Source organism: Taurulus bubalis, assembly GCF_910589615.1.
Source record: "Taurulus bubalis genome assembly, chromosome: 21".
Taxonomy (NCBI): Eukaryota; Metazoa; Chordata; class Actinopteri; order Perciformes; family Cottidae; genus Taurulus; species Taurulus bubalis.
This window is the reverse complement of record NC_136609.1, coordinates 9,899,677-9,913,913: the sequence shown is the minus strand read 5'-3', so window position 1 is coordinate 9,913,913 and position 14,237 is coordinate 9,899,677. Positions and strand designations below refer to the sequence as shown.

The window sequence follows — 14,237 nt, the reverse complement described above, 5'->3', positions numbered from 1 at the left end:
TCCTCCTCCTCCTCCTCTTCCACTGCGGGACGCGGGATCTGTTGCCAGTTGATGGTAAATCTTTATGTGTCATAGTAAAACTTTGCATCGTGTATGTGTGTGAATGGAGGAGACACTGAGCATGTGAATGACTGAAGGGACGATTAGAGGCTCAACGCGGCTGTCACTGTATCAAAGAAGGCGAATACTTTATGTGCCACACCTCGAGTGTCGCCGTCTGTAGCTGTAGTTTAGTCCTGTTCAGGTGAAATTAACTCCCTACTCCCACCACGGTAGATTTCCACGTCAAGCATGCCATTAAACACAAGTTCACCGCCACATAGATAACGCTTGACATGTAAATCTGCCTCTGTATCTTCACTTTTTTTGCCTTCTCTTCCTTAATTAAAGTGAAGATTTTTTTTTAAGGGACCTTCTTGATATATCCATTAAATACAGGGTACTGGATATCAGCGTGTACAAACTAACTACATCTACCTTGTAGGCTTCAGACTCTCCCAGGTTTTACAGACACTATCTCGACTTTTACCACATTGCCTCACATATTGTAGGTTATGTCGGACGGAAGTAGCCCTGTTTATGACGGCATGTTGCTTTGGTGTTATCGACAAACTTTTTCCATACACTGTATATTTTGTATGTGACTTGCAGCACATAAATAAAGCATTATGATTTTAGGACACGACCATAGATACGTTTTAAAGGAAAAATTCACCCTATTTATCATCAAGCTGTGTTTTTTTTCTTACGGCTTTCCAAATTGTGATTTTGCTTCTCTGGTCAACCAGCGTTGTCTGTTGCCGTTGCTCATTTTCACGTCTACTGGAAATATGAAAACTAGCACCCAGAAATGTGAGATGCATTAGCAGGTGGATTTTCCCTTTAACATCAGTCATAAGTAGGGCTAGGATAAACTGTGAATTAGACATGCAGAATTAGCAGGTGGCCATTAAGGTAGCATTGAGGCCAGTGGGCAGAAGTGACGGTAAGGGCATAGATCCAGAGGGCTGAGAAGAAGCTTTGAACATCACACCACAAACGGGGAGGAATCGGGATCAGCTGACTGTCCTCCGTCTGCACCCAGTTGGAATTTCACGTCTACAATCATCCAACTGTATTTTGAAGGAGACTTTAGCTTAATGTGGAGCTAAACGGTTGCCTTAGAAGGGTCTCCAGCTGATTAAAACTCCTCAAAATCCTCCGCTGGTTTTGACAAGTTAAAAGTGAAGTTTGGAGTTTATGTACTGTAGGAACACTTGAGTCTGAATCAGCCATGTGACTCGATATTGGACCTTTTTTTTGTTTGCCACTTGGGGCTTCAGGCAGGCGGTTAGCTCGTTTCCTCAGTCCAGTCTGGATTGAAGAGACAAATACTTTGAACTGGATCCTTTTTCCATCCCAGAATGGAATTTACATAATTTCACTTTTTTTTTCCTCTCCTCTTTTAACCCTAACGACAAGGGAATACTTTGTCACTTCATGTTAGACAGCCTCATAACCACTGTTAAAATATAGAGTCCATCCTGCAGCTGTGTGTTTGTGTGAATGAGAAAAATATATTACGGGACTTTCACCACCCTTCCCCCTCCCTCCCGCCCGCCTACATTTCAACTCTTTGCTCTCAGTATAAGTGGTGCCTTCACTGTCCAAGGTGGGACCTGCTGAGAGCTGCAGAACATGGGAATACGATTCTTTTACTGTCCTGATCATCTGTGAAAAGCAGAGAAAGTCACGTTCTACAAGCAGTGTTACGAAACCACTTCAGATGGCGTGAACTAAGCGGCATATTTTTAACTCTGACTTAGTTTTTAGTCTTGTTTCTGCAATTTTTATTATGTAATCCTTCAGATAAGTATGCGACTGCAGTGGTTTTTAAATTGTAATGCACACCTTATGTTGAAAATGTTTACAGAAGCAATTGTTTTGTTAAACCAATGTGCATCGATATGAATATTTATGGTTTATTTTGAGGGCAGTTTTTCCCTGTTTTTGTATTTTGTATTATTCCCTTTTTGTACTATCATTTAGACGTTTGTGTACAGGAATAATCCACTTTTGCTCACGTTATGATACACAAGTCTAGCGTGTGATTTCACTGATTCCTCCACATCCTGCACAGTGTGCCCCTCCCTGGCTGTGTGGCAGCGTGGATCAAATGTTTTCTACCACCCAGGTGCCAGGTGACATGTTCCCCCTCAAGCGTCTCTCTCTCTCTGCCATGCCTCTCTAATTTATGTCCTCTCTGTGTGTACTATGGGAATTACTGTATTTTCCTGAAGGTCTTTTTTTTTTCCATTGAATAAAATCAGAAGTAATTTACAGTGTGTGTCATTCTTTTTAATAGTTTTTGATTTTTATAAAGAAGCATGTTGTCAAGGTGGATCAATTTATTTATTTTTACACTTTTATACACTGTTGTGTTGTTAAATCTATAACAAGGCATAAAAAGAAAAGTCACGTTCACATGTTTCATGAAGAGTTTAACTGTTTTAAATAGTCAGACTCTTGCCTGTATGCCTTTTGGGTACGTTTTTATTCTGCTGTCTGCAATTCTGTTATGTTGTATATTAAAATTAGTTAACTACTGCCAGGCTGCCATATTGCCCAGGTCTCTCGTATAAGAGGTCATGTATTGTATGTTCGGTTTCTTTTATAGGTTAAATATGTAAATCCTTGTTTTGAATGTAACATTATATTGCCATATAGGTTTCTTTTATAGGTTAAATGTGTGGAGTGAAAATGGTAAAGTATAGCCATATTAATTAACCTATTCCATAGCCTGTCATTAATAACCTGCCATAAAACTTCTCAAGGTTACAACTCCATACTCATTTATTCTAACACATGCCACAGTATTAATGTGAAAGGAAAGTAAAGACTCATAAAAACTTACTTAAAAAAAAAACGTTCAAACTATTTTAATGCCAGAAAGTCTCTATGATTAAATACTTAAATATTCCAGTTAGGAAAACCCGTGCTCTGCCCACATCCCCATTAAATCTGAATTTAAAAGTACTCTGCGTTATTAAATTCAACCACGAGATGGCGCCGTTGTGCACGTCGCTTTCAAACGTGCTGAAAATGAATAAAGCTTGCCTCGATACTTCACAATATAGTTTCCTCTTAACGCCAAGAAATGGATTCAAAAATAAATAATATATACTAAAATACTTAACTATACGTCTAAATAGGACAGGTCTTAAGGTCACTATGAATATAACTTCCGGAAATAGGGTAAGTTGCGATAGTAGAATAGCATCATTGTATTGTGATATCATACACCAAACAAAGGGAACACATATTGGGTAAAAAAAAGAAGCAATTAATGCATTTAAAAAACATGTGAAGTGATATGCCACATTTATTCCCACGTAAAACGTTTCTAAAACGTCATTTGTCTTTTATTCTGAAAGGACGGGAGCGGAAGTCGCCGCGCAGCTTCTCTCTGCGCCTTGACGCACTTCGTCTGGGTCACGCTGCAAAATCCAGCCGGATGTTTTCGCGTCGCCAGTGTGTGATGGAGGTAAGATTCGCTCATTTTCTCAACCCCAAAGCCCGCCGCGCGGCTCCAGCGGCGGCCGTGACCGGGTGAGTGCCGCGCGCAGCGTCCGCCGAGCGGACTTGTTGAGCCGCAGGTTGCTGTGGGTGAAAGCTGCAGGAGGTCGTGACGGCGTTGGTTTGCAGTGCCCGTGCACGCCGCTGCGCGCGCCCCCACCCCAAACATCCATCATATAGTTTACTGTGGATTCCCTTCAACTGGCATAGCACATGTGTTTAAATCATCTGTTTAATCTTAATCCAGGTGAACATTTTTAACCCAGAGGAGATGTAATGAGTGGAGAAGGCCTGAGCAAAACGCATGTTTCCTCTAGGTGTGTGTGTGTGTGTGTGTGTGTGTGTGTGTGTGTGTGTGTGTTTTCGTCTTCCCTCCACCTGTCTAGTGTTCATCTGCACGGCCTCTCTCTGACAGCGGTGTCTTTGTTACTCACTGGTTGGCAGCGGCTCCCCGAGGATCGTAACAGTAGCAGTCCAGTCTTGGGTTCACAGCTTCCTGATGGCAGGGTGATGTGAGCACGAGCCCCAGCAGCTGTCTTTCATTTCATCCTCTCTTTCAACTTCTGTGCATCCTCCCCGTCTCTAACCCTGTCACTTGTGTCTTTTCCAACCCCCATAGTTTTAAGAGCAGGGTTCTTACGCTCATGGAAAACCTAGAATAGTCATTTTTAAATGGTTATTTCCAGGCCTGGAAAAGTCCTTGAAAAAAATAAAATCCCTAAAGTTTTGGAAAAGTCATGGAAATGTTGTTATTCATATGTTCATGGCGTTCATTTATGCCGAGTTTTAAATAATTAATATGCTTTTAAAATAAAGACTCTCAAAATATAAGCAGGCAAACGCTCTATTTATAAATGTTTATTCTTTAAATCATTGTCTCTCATTCATTTGTGTTATTTAAGGTTTACTGTATGCTTTGGAATTCTCATTGTTCATTTAAATACTACATTTTCTCACTTTTTCTTTTTTTTTTTGTTTACACTGAGATTTCACAAAATGTTTGGTCATGGAAATTTGGTTTATAGTCATGGAAATCCACTGGTCAGAATGTGTATGAACCCTGTAAGAGCCAGAAAAGATGAGACGCACACCGAGTGTTTCCATAACGTCTTAACTTAATCTATACTGGCGGTTTTGAGGCGTGCTCAGTGGGGTCAGAGGGGTCACGAGGGAGGAGGTCTCCTTCTGTTGGGTTAGATCTGGGTCGGATTGTACATGCAAATCATTTTCAGTGTTTGTTTTAACCTGCCAGTTGGGTCTGATGCTGAAAAACCTCCAAAACCAACTGTTGATGTTTTAAGTGATAGTGAACTGAATATTATTTTGCATCACTTTGAGTTTTGATGTTTTAAAGAGATCAAAGATGAATTAAAAATAGTGGAAATAATCATTCGTAGGATCAAAAGAGTGCTGCAAAGAATGTATTTCTCTCTCATAATTGCTTTTTCTCCATGGAACCCAATATAGCTTACGTTGGTTTTCTGTGCATTCATCTGTCTCCAAAGAGAACAACGACCATCATCCTGCTGCTGCTGCAGTTGTTGGGGGGAGCAGCACACACACACACACACACACACACACACACACACACACCTGTTTGTTAGGACAGATGGTTGAGTGTGTGTGTGTGTGCTGTGTGTGTGTGCTGTGCAGTTGGTCAGCTGTTGTATCTTCCCTCATCGGCCTTATCTTTCTGGTCAAAGCTGACTCAGACCACATTCTTATTTAATCAGGCAGTTGCTTTCCGGTTAAGCCACTGAGCCGAGAGATCTCCTATTTTATTCAGGAAGTCGAGCGAGAACACAAACTTTGTTGCTTTAGTTTACACGTTAACGTCTTGTTGCCAAGATAAATCGTTCAACCTCATCTGACTAAATTCACATTTCTGTTGGCAGAGAGGTTGTTTTCCAGTCATTAGATGCTTTTATTTCTCATGCATGATAATAAACTGAATATCTTTTGGTCGGGTCTACAAAACAAGCAATTTGAATACATTCCCTGGTGGATATTTGATAGATAATAATGGAACAATCGAGAATATGAATCCACAGTTAAAAAGAGAAAAGCAGTTTTGCTCGACAAATGACTGAAACTATATTTAATGAAGTGACTAATCGGCTAATGTTCATTAATTTCCAGGTTTGTTTTCCTGCTTGGTTCAGTGCCAGACACTTTACTGGAGCTGATGTAAATAATTAGATCATGATCTCTTTGCTGATGGCTTTGCAACGTTGAGGAAATTATTGATGTGCATTTATTCTATAATCCTCACTAAACATGCAGACATCCTTTTTAAAAAAAAAATATTTATTTGAACATATTGCTACCTGGCTTCGATCCAGATCCCTTTTTGTTTTCATCATTGAAACGAGTTTGTGAAGTGTAGACGGCTCCAATATTTAATCTGCTGCTAAACTCATACATATTCTCTTTGGCGTGCACGGTGCATTTTATTTAACTTCCTCCTCGTCAACCCTATCCGTGTTCTCTCCGTGTGCATGGCGTGTGCACATTACTCATTACATTAGTACACTGAGTAGAGTATTGCACTAAAGGGGCCAACAAAAGTAGTTCACTCCAAACTTTTTTTTAAATATGTGTGAATTATACACTGGAAGACTTTTCTGTTTATTATATGTATTTGCATCAATGACAGTTTTGGCATCATATTAACCTGGACGCGACTTTTCTTTTGAAATCATTCAGATTCTGTTATTCGCACACGGGCTTCATCGTCACATAAAAGACAGAATAAGCAAAGACTTGTGCTTCCGAGTCATCTGCCCTAAGTGTGCTGCAACAATGAGGAACAGCTCCCCTCCTCTTCCTCATTGGGACGTAACACTTTTTGATGTCTCTCGCCCCCCACACTTGTCCTTTTTCCTTTTCAGCCCAGCCACACTCTCCTCTTTCCTCTTGCAGTCTCTTAAAGGCCACGCCAGCCTGTCAGCCAGCCTGGGTCTTTTTTTTCTGTTCAGAGCCCCCCCCCCCCCCCCCCCCCCCCCCCCCCCCCCCTCCTCTTCCCCCCAATGCCCCAGACAAAGAGCGGAGAGTGACTGTGGCGCTCTGTAGCCAGGTGTTCTCCATTGCTGCCCCGGGCCGTAATACCACCAGCCCTCACGCTGCAGCTGCCCTCCCTGGCCTCCCATTGTGTAGCTCCATTGTTCAGCCGCCCACCCCTCGTTGAATCATCGGCCACACAGGGGAAGCCCTTTCAGGCTGTGTGTGTGTGTGTGTGTGTGTGCACGTTGAGTAAGCGTGCCTTGGGGAAACTGGGTGTTGCAGGCATTTGCCCACAGCCACTCCCCTCCTCATCCTCCTCCTCCTCCCCCCTTTTCTCTGCGCCTCATTGTGAGGCCGCTCCTCTCTGATTGGTGGAAGAGCAGCCACTCTAAACGAGGGAATGGCAGACATTGTTGCTCCATCTGTTCTGCCACTCATTGTCCAACTTGCCTGCTTCTGTGCAGAAAAAAAATAAATAAACACACAGCTCTGGAAGACACCGGGAAGACAGAGGCGTTGGACGCTGTGCAGAGAAAGACGAGCGTCGGCCTCGGATGTAGCTGCTGTGGGAACTTTGGGACTTGTTTCTCCTTTTGCATCACCTGCCGTGTTTTCCAGTCTGGTTCTCAAGGATTTAAATGTGCGGAAATGAGCTGATCTACATCCCTTGCTCCATTGTTTGTTGATCTTTTAAGGCCTGGTAAGTGTGTCTGCCTAATGGCATCTTACTTTTTGTTTTTTGTTTGCTGTTCTGATCCCAGGGGGTCCCAGCTAGAACAGTGTTTAATGCAGGCCAGGCTGCAGGGCTGCAGCAGCATAAAACACTTATAATATACCATATAATACTTAACTTACATGACCTAAATGACTGGGTATTGATATGAGGAGACAGCGCTCTCTGCCTGATGGTGGTTCTGGATGTGAAATATTGCAGACGAAAGATGATGTAGTGTGAGTTTGAACCGTGCGTACCACAGGTCCCAGTTCAACCACTACATCACAAGACATCTGTATGTGCAGCCCCCAGTCACAAGAGTCTGTCGCACAGCCTGGGTCTGCAGCTGTGGCACTGGCGCCGCAGTAGCTTGGATTTCCAACTGTGTGATCTGTTTTGATATGAAACTTAATGTGAGGGGGGGTGTTTTTTTTTGGGGTGGTGGGGTCAAAAAGCAAGCGCCTTCTTATCTGGGTCACATAAGGCTGGAGGAAGCAAATAGTGAGCGGTGTTTGTTTGTGTGTATGCAACTTTCCCATTTGACTGTGTCAGAGACGGTCTGTCCTGCTGCGTCTTTATTCCCGCTTTAGTGTGTGTGTGTGTGTGTGTGTGTGTGTGTGTGTGCGTCCGTTGCGAGCACCACTCAGCAGACATCTGTTGCCCTGCTGCTGGCGGGGAAAGCCTAGATGCACCAACTTATTATTCTCCGCCCTTTTTTTTAACAATAACTTTTTCACAGTATCCGCCGCCATGCAGCAACGCACCCGCCAGACCGCCGCCCCCCCCCCCACTCTCTCACCCGCCGCCGCCGCCGCCGCCACACACACACTTTTTACACAAAGCTCCCACATACAAAGCGCTGTAAGGACTGTGTTACATATTCATTACTGCCTCCATCAAAGCCAGCAGAGCCGCTGTGTGTGTGTGTGGGAGCTGGCTGGATGTTGGAAAGATTCACCCACTCAGCCTGGAGGTCTGGAGATGCTGCGATGAGTCCGTTAACACTTTAAGCCCGGTTTGGGTATTCCACAATGGGAGCTTGGACCACACCAGAAGACTTTAAAAAACCTGAAAGACTCGGGTTTAATCTGATCACGCATTCACCAGGCTTTAATAGTGACGAGCGCACTGTTCAGATCTCTGCCGTTAAGCAGCTAGAACAACAGGATTATTATCAGATTTGGACAGATTGCAAAGAAATCAAATGAGGTTAATGTGATTGTGATGCAGCAGATAACTTGCCATATGATTTTGCAGATTAGTCTGTTTTTTTATGTTAGTTTTGTAGTTCATATCTTTTTTTTTTACGCGGTTTTCTGGCATTTTACGGACAAAACAGTTCAGCCATTAATCAATAAAATAACCATCTTATCAATGACTAGTAAAAGTCTTCATTAGTTGCAGCACTCGGTGAGATGGGTCAGGATCTGTGTGACGAAACAGTTTCAGCCCTGAAACCCTGAAGAATCCATCACCTTAATTCAGTCCTGTATATGTAGAAGGTTGTGACCTTTGATCATCTCTCTGGACTTCTACAGCTGATAGGACACCTGAGTTAAGGACACAATTAAAAACAACACGCTTGTCTTTACCTAACGTTGAGGAATAATACCACGTTTTGATATATATTATTTTTCCATTTGACAAAGAAGGCAAACTTCTTGAATGTTGAGTGTCGAACACAAGCAGCGCTACAAATAAAATAGTGTAAGTTTGCCAAATGTAAATCAGGAGTTATCTGATTTAAAGAATAGACACGATTACGAAACTGACCCGAGATATAGAAACCAGTTTGACAAAACCTGACACTTTTAGATACTCTGTGCTTTCGACACAGTTTGGTACCTAAAGTGATGCACTGATCCAACTTTTCCTCGTTTAAATGGTTTTGACATCCAGTCTTGACAAAGAACTTAACTAATAGGGCAAACATTTAATTTAATAATGACATTGATGAAGAAACCCTGACCCTTTTTAATTAGTTTGATACCCAGTCAAAGTTTGCAGAGATTTGTTATCATTTTCTTTTCACACAAAATGTAGACAGACTTGCACAACTATTTCACAAAGCGGCGTCGATGCACTGCTCCTGCTCAGGAGATAGTTTCTGTGTGTGTGTGTGTGTGTGTGTGTGTGACGTTGCCAATAGCCCCACTCTCCGCAGCAGTATGAGTCACTTTGTGAGGCAGACGTTCATGTGTGCATGGACACCATCAATGCCCACATTCGTCGATGCCAAGGTCCCAGCCCTAATCACTCCTGCGGGTCTATTGTTGTCCTTGGTGGTGGGGTGGGCTGCCAGTGAGGCACACGTAAGCCCCTCCCCCACAGCCGATCTTTTTGTTGTGTGTGTGTGTGTGTGTGGAACGCCTCTGTCTTGGCATTTGGAGGGGAGAATGCTTTCAGCAGCTGTAGCTTAGCAACAGTAGCTCAGCCGCGTTGCTAGGCAGCCCTTTTTCATAAAATGCGCACTCCCCCCCAACCCGCCATCTTTAAGTCACTTCCCCTCCCATCATCCGTTTGGTCGTCGGTTTGAGTCGATGTTTGAGTGACGGGGCTTTAGGCCACGACCAACTGCACATTTACATTCATTGCTGTGATTGTTTCCTCCTGGAAAAGCAATGCTTTTTTTGTGGGAATGCCACACCACAGATTCTAAAACTTTTACGTGATGATCACAGATCAGTTCCCTGATCTCAGATTAACTTTCCAAAGTGCTGATTAGCCCGACTAGATCCCATGTTCTCGGTGCTTGGATGCAATACGTTGATTGGCTCCTCTGTGCTTTAATGAGTGACTCCACCACCCCAGTGGGGAGAAGCATATGGACCGTAATTACCAGGTAGAATGCGAGGGGGAAGGGTCCGTCTGCCCCATCCCTAACGGCTCGCTGTCTTTTTTTTTCAAACAGTTCCCCCTCTGTTCCCCCTCAGATGAATGTGCTGTGGCATGGCCCTGTAATAACACTCTGGGGCCAGACTGGGGGGAAAAAACGCGGGAGTCCATTAATTAGGGTGAGAGGCCCCATCGGCTCTTTGTGTCAGCCAGTCTGTGCCTCAGCGGCGTCCCCAACTGCCCGAGCGGACCAGCCAGAGCCAGTGTAAACAACATCAGCTCACAGCCTTTGCATGAGGAAAGCTAAGGCAACAGGTTGCTCTGGGAAAACAAAGGAGAGAAAGTCAGTTTTTAAATGATTCCCTCTGCATTTCAGTGGGCTGGCTGGTCTGTAACAGACGCCCTTGTTATATTGTTACCCTACTATTAGTTTCAGTATCGCTTTGCATTTATTTCTCCAGTGTTCAACCATTTCCAAGCGCCCAGTACAGTGTAGAGCAAGTGCTACTAAGTGGCTTTAAAGTGACACAGTCTCACACTCCTCTCTGTCTTTAGGCACCAATGAGTCGAGCTTTGTGAGAGGGCAGCAGTCAGCCCCGTGTGCTGGATGTCTGTGACGGACCCATGGGCCAGAAGGACCATGTGGAGGCAGGAGCAGGCCACATCCTCGACCTGGGGCTGGATTTGGAGTATCTCCACGTAGCAGGGTCCGACCGGCAAGCTGGCGGCTCCGACGGGCCCCCCGCTATGGAGGAGCAGGGGGAGCGCTCCGGCATCAGCGGCACCGCCGATTCCCCTCCTCCTGCTGTGGCGGAAGAAAACGCAGAGTCTGATGCGGAGTGCGAGCCGCCGCCGCCGCCGCCGCCGTCTTCCACCGCCACCCTCGCTGCCGGCCCCGACCCGGATGGAGAGGCCGGGTTAACTCCCAGTAAAAACGCCCACCAGCCGCTTTGTCGGACCCAATGTGTGGACTTAGGCACAGAGGGGCCTCCCGAGCCCCCGTCTGAGCCCTCATCAGGGCTTGAACGCGAGTCCCCACCCAGCTCGCCATGCAAGCGCCCACCAGAGCCGCCTTCCAACCCCTCCTCATCAGAGCCGGCGCCCGAGGCCGGCGGTAAGGAGTACCAGGCGAAGCTGGAGTTTGCCCTGAAGCTGGGCTACTCGGAGGAGACGGTGCGACTGGTGCTGTCCAAGCTGGGCCCCGACACCCTCATCAATGACATACTGGGAGAGCTGGTCAAACTGGGCACCAAGTCGGACAGCGAGCAGCCGGCCGGATCATTAGCCTCTACCTCATCTTCCTCGTCCTCCTCTTCCTCCTGCGGCTGTTCTGAATTGCTGGAGAGCCAGAGGTCGGACTCGCCGTGTCCGCCAGACGCTCTGAGCGACCAGGACAACCTGCGGCCGGTTGTGTTGGACGGCAGTAACGTAGCCATGAGGTGAGCCGACTGCAGTGGCCGTTTTAATGAAGACACATTGATAGATTATTGTAAAATCTCCTTTTAATCGATACCACATATCACAGAAAATGTGCTGAATAACTATCATTAAGAGCCCAAATGTTAATTAGCTCCAACCTTCTGCCTCTAACCCGACAGCCATGGCAACAAAGAAGTGTTTTCCTGCCAGGGCATCCAGCTGGCTGTGGATTGGTTCCTAGAGCGAGGCCATCATGACATCACAGTGTTTGTGCCGGCTTGGAGGAAAGAGCAGTCGCGCCCCGACGCCCCGATAACGGGTCAGTGCAAGACTGAGACACACAGACACAGAGATGCTTTTGATGGAAGTTGCACAGTTATTTTCCCATAACTCCCCTTCCTACACAGATCAGGAGATCCTGCGTCGCCTAGAGAAGGAGAAGATCCTGGTCTTCACTCCTTCGCGGCGCGTCCAAGGTCGGCGCGTGGTTTGCTATGACGACCGCTTCATCGTCAAGCTGGCATACGAGTCAGACGGCATCATCGTCTCCAACGATAACTACCGAGACCTGGCTAATGAGAAGCCCGAGTGGAAGAAGTTCATCGACGAGCGGCTGCTCATGTATTCCTTTGTCAATGACAAGTGAGTGAGGGACCGATTCTGTCTAGAGCTCGATGACATCTATGATTTATGTCTCTTAATTTTGGACTTTCCATCCATTTGGTTTCAACAATGCCTCTTGGTTTAAAAAGGAGAATTGTAGTTTCTTACATTCGGTCTACTTCCTCCACGTTACATCAATTTACACCAAAAATGAGAGGCGTGCACCCATTTTTAAAAACCCTGTGGGACGAGCCCTAAAAGTCATATAACTAACTTGTCCTTTCTAATCCTTCCTCCCTGTCTCAGATTCATGCCCCCAGATGACCCTCTCGGTCGTCATGGCCCCAGTTTAGATAACTTCCTGAGGAAAAGACCCATCATGCCTGAGCAGAAGAAACAGCCCTGCCCATACGGTGAGAACTCAGATATGCACACAATTGTGTCATAACATCATGTATGTATGGACGGGTTACAAATTGACTCCATGTAATGAAACTGAGACCTTTTGCCTCCAGGAAAGAAGTGCACTTACGGCCACAAGTGTAAGTACTACCACCCAGAAAGAGGTGCTCAGCCTCAGCGCGCTGTGGCTGATGAGCTGCGTGCCAGTGCCAAGACCTGTGTCACCACAAAGAACCAGGGGGACACCGGCTTGGTGAAGAGCCACAGTGTGCCAGCTGGCAGCATCGAGGCAAAGAAAGGCGCCCAGAAAAGGCAGTCGGATCCCAGCATCCGAGCTCTGTCGTACAGCGACGCGGAGGAGAAGCTGGCAAAAGGGAGGGCGGAAAGCCAGAAGAGCATCATGTGTGGCGGCAGCAGCAGCAGCAGTGGGGGTATGAGCATGTCCTCAGGCCCGGGAGGCCCCCCATCCAGTTTCAGCCTCCCCCAGGACCAGCAGTCCAGAGCGGTGACCCCCCACAGTCTACCAGCCCCCAGCCATGACCTTTACCCTCACTGTGAGTCTCCAGACTTGAGCTACTACTCGGTAACGCGCGCTTACTCCGGGCTGAGCCTCTCGTCCAGGCGGAGCCCGGACTGCCGCTTCCCCAACGACACGGACCTGCGGCTGGGCTCCATGGGCTCGGCGGGCTCCGAATGCGGCAGCGAGAGCAGCGTGAGTTGCGGCAGCAGCTGCGACTCGTACAGCGAGAGGCCGTGTCCCGGGTGCCCCGCGGAGACATTGCTGGATGACGCCGTCCATTTTTCTAATCCCCACAGCCGGCTGTATCCCCACCACGCCGCGGCTAACCATGACCTATGTGGCCTTCATCCCGCCGACTACCCGACCATGCAGCACACCCACGCGTCGAACGCTGGAGTACACGGCTACCACCTGGGCGTGGCACGCGGACAGAACTGTGCTCATGATCAGCCTCCACCGGAGGCTCCTCCGAAGCGCCCTCTCTACCCGTTGCCGCCCCATCTGCAGCACCAGCCCCTGACCGCTCGCTCCAGCTGCCCAGGCGACTACCACTCTCTGCCCCAGTCCAACCCTCACCCCCCTGGCTCTCCTCTGGGCCGCTGCCTGGCCCCGACGCGAGGGGAGAGCGTGTCCGACTCGCATCTGTACGAACACCTGTCCACATCGCACCATCACCACCGGACAAAAGCGCTGCCCAGCTGGGACACGTACTACAGGCAGCCTCTGTTGCCGCCGTCCAGGTATGAGCCGTCCGCCTATCAGAGTCTGCCAGACACGCGGCAGGCATCCTGGCACGCTCCTCCCTGGGCGCAGGACGGCTACGCCCAGCACCACTCCTCCCACCCAGCTCTCCACCCGTCCCCGACACACTACTTGAACCACCCGCCGCCCCAGGCCCACTCGCCTCACCCGCCTCACCCATCCAGCACTCCTCTCCCGCCATACCCGTCTCACGGCGCTCACCTCGCGGTGCCCTCCCACGCTCCTCCCTCCTACATGCCGCAGCACTCAGAATCCCCTGCACACGGCCGCTACGGGGACATGAGGGAGAAAGTGTACGTCAACCTGTGTAACATCTTCCCCTCGGAGCTGGTGAGCCGGGTGATGGCCAGGAGCCCCCACATCACAGACCCCCAGCAGCTGGCCGCTGCTATACTTGCGGAGAAAGCCCAAACGGGCTACTGA

General features: G+C 47.5%; 1 protein-coding gene across 1 annotated transcript; it reads left to right on the top strand.

Annotated features, from left to right (window-relative positions):
* Window positions 1–10,732: 10,732 nt before the first annotated feature.
* On the top strand, window positions 10,733–14,237 carry LOC306753088 (putative ribonuclease ZC3H12C; the record flags this gene model as incomplete). The annotated part of the gene is made up of 5 exons (XM_079236925.1): window positions 10,733–11,547; window positions 11,707–11,846; window positions 11,935–12,169; window positions 12,437–12,543; window positions 12,646–14,237. 5 exons carry the CDS (start codon window positions 10,733–10,735, stop codon window positions 14,235–14,237), a joined length of 2,889 nt encoding a protein of 962 aa, XP_079093051.1.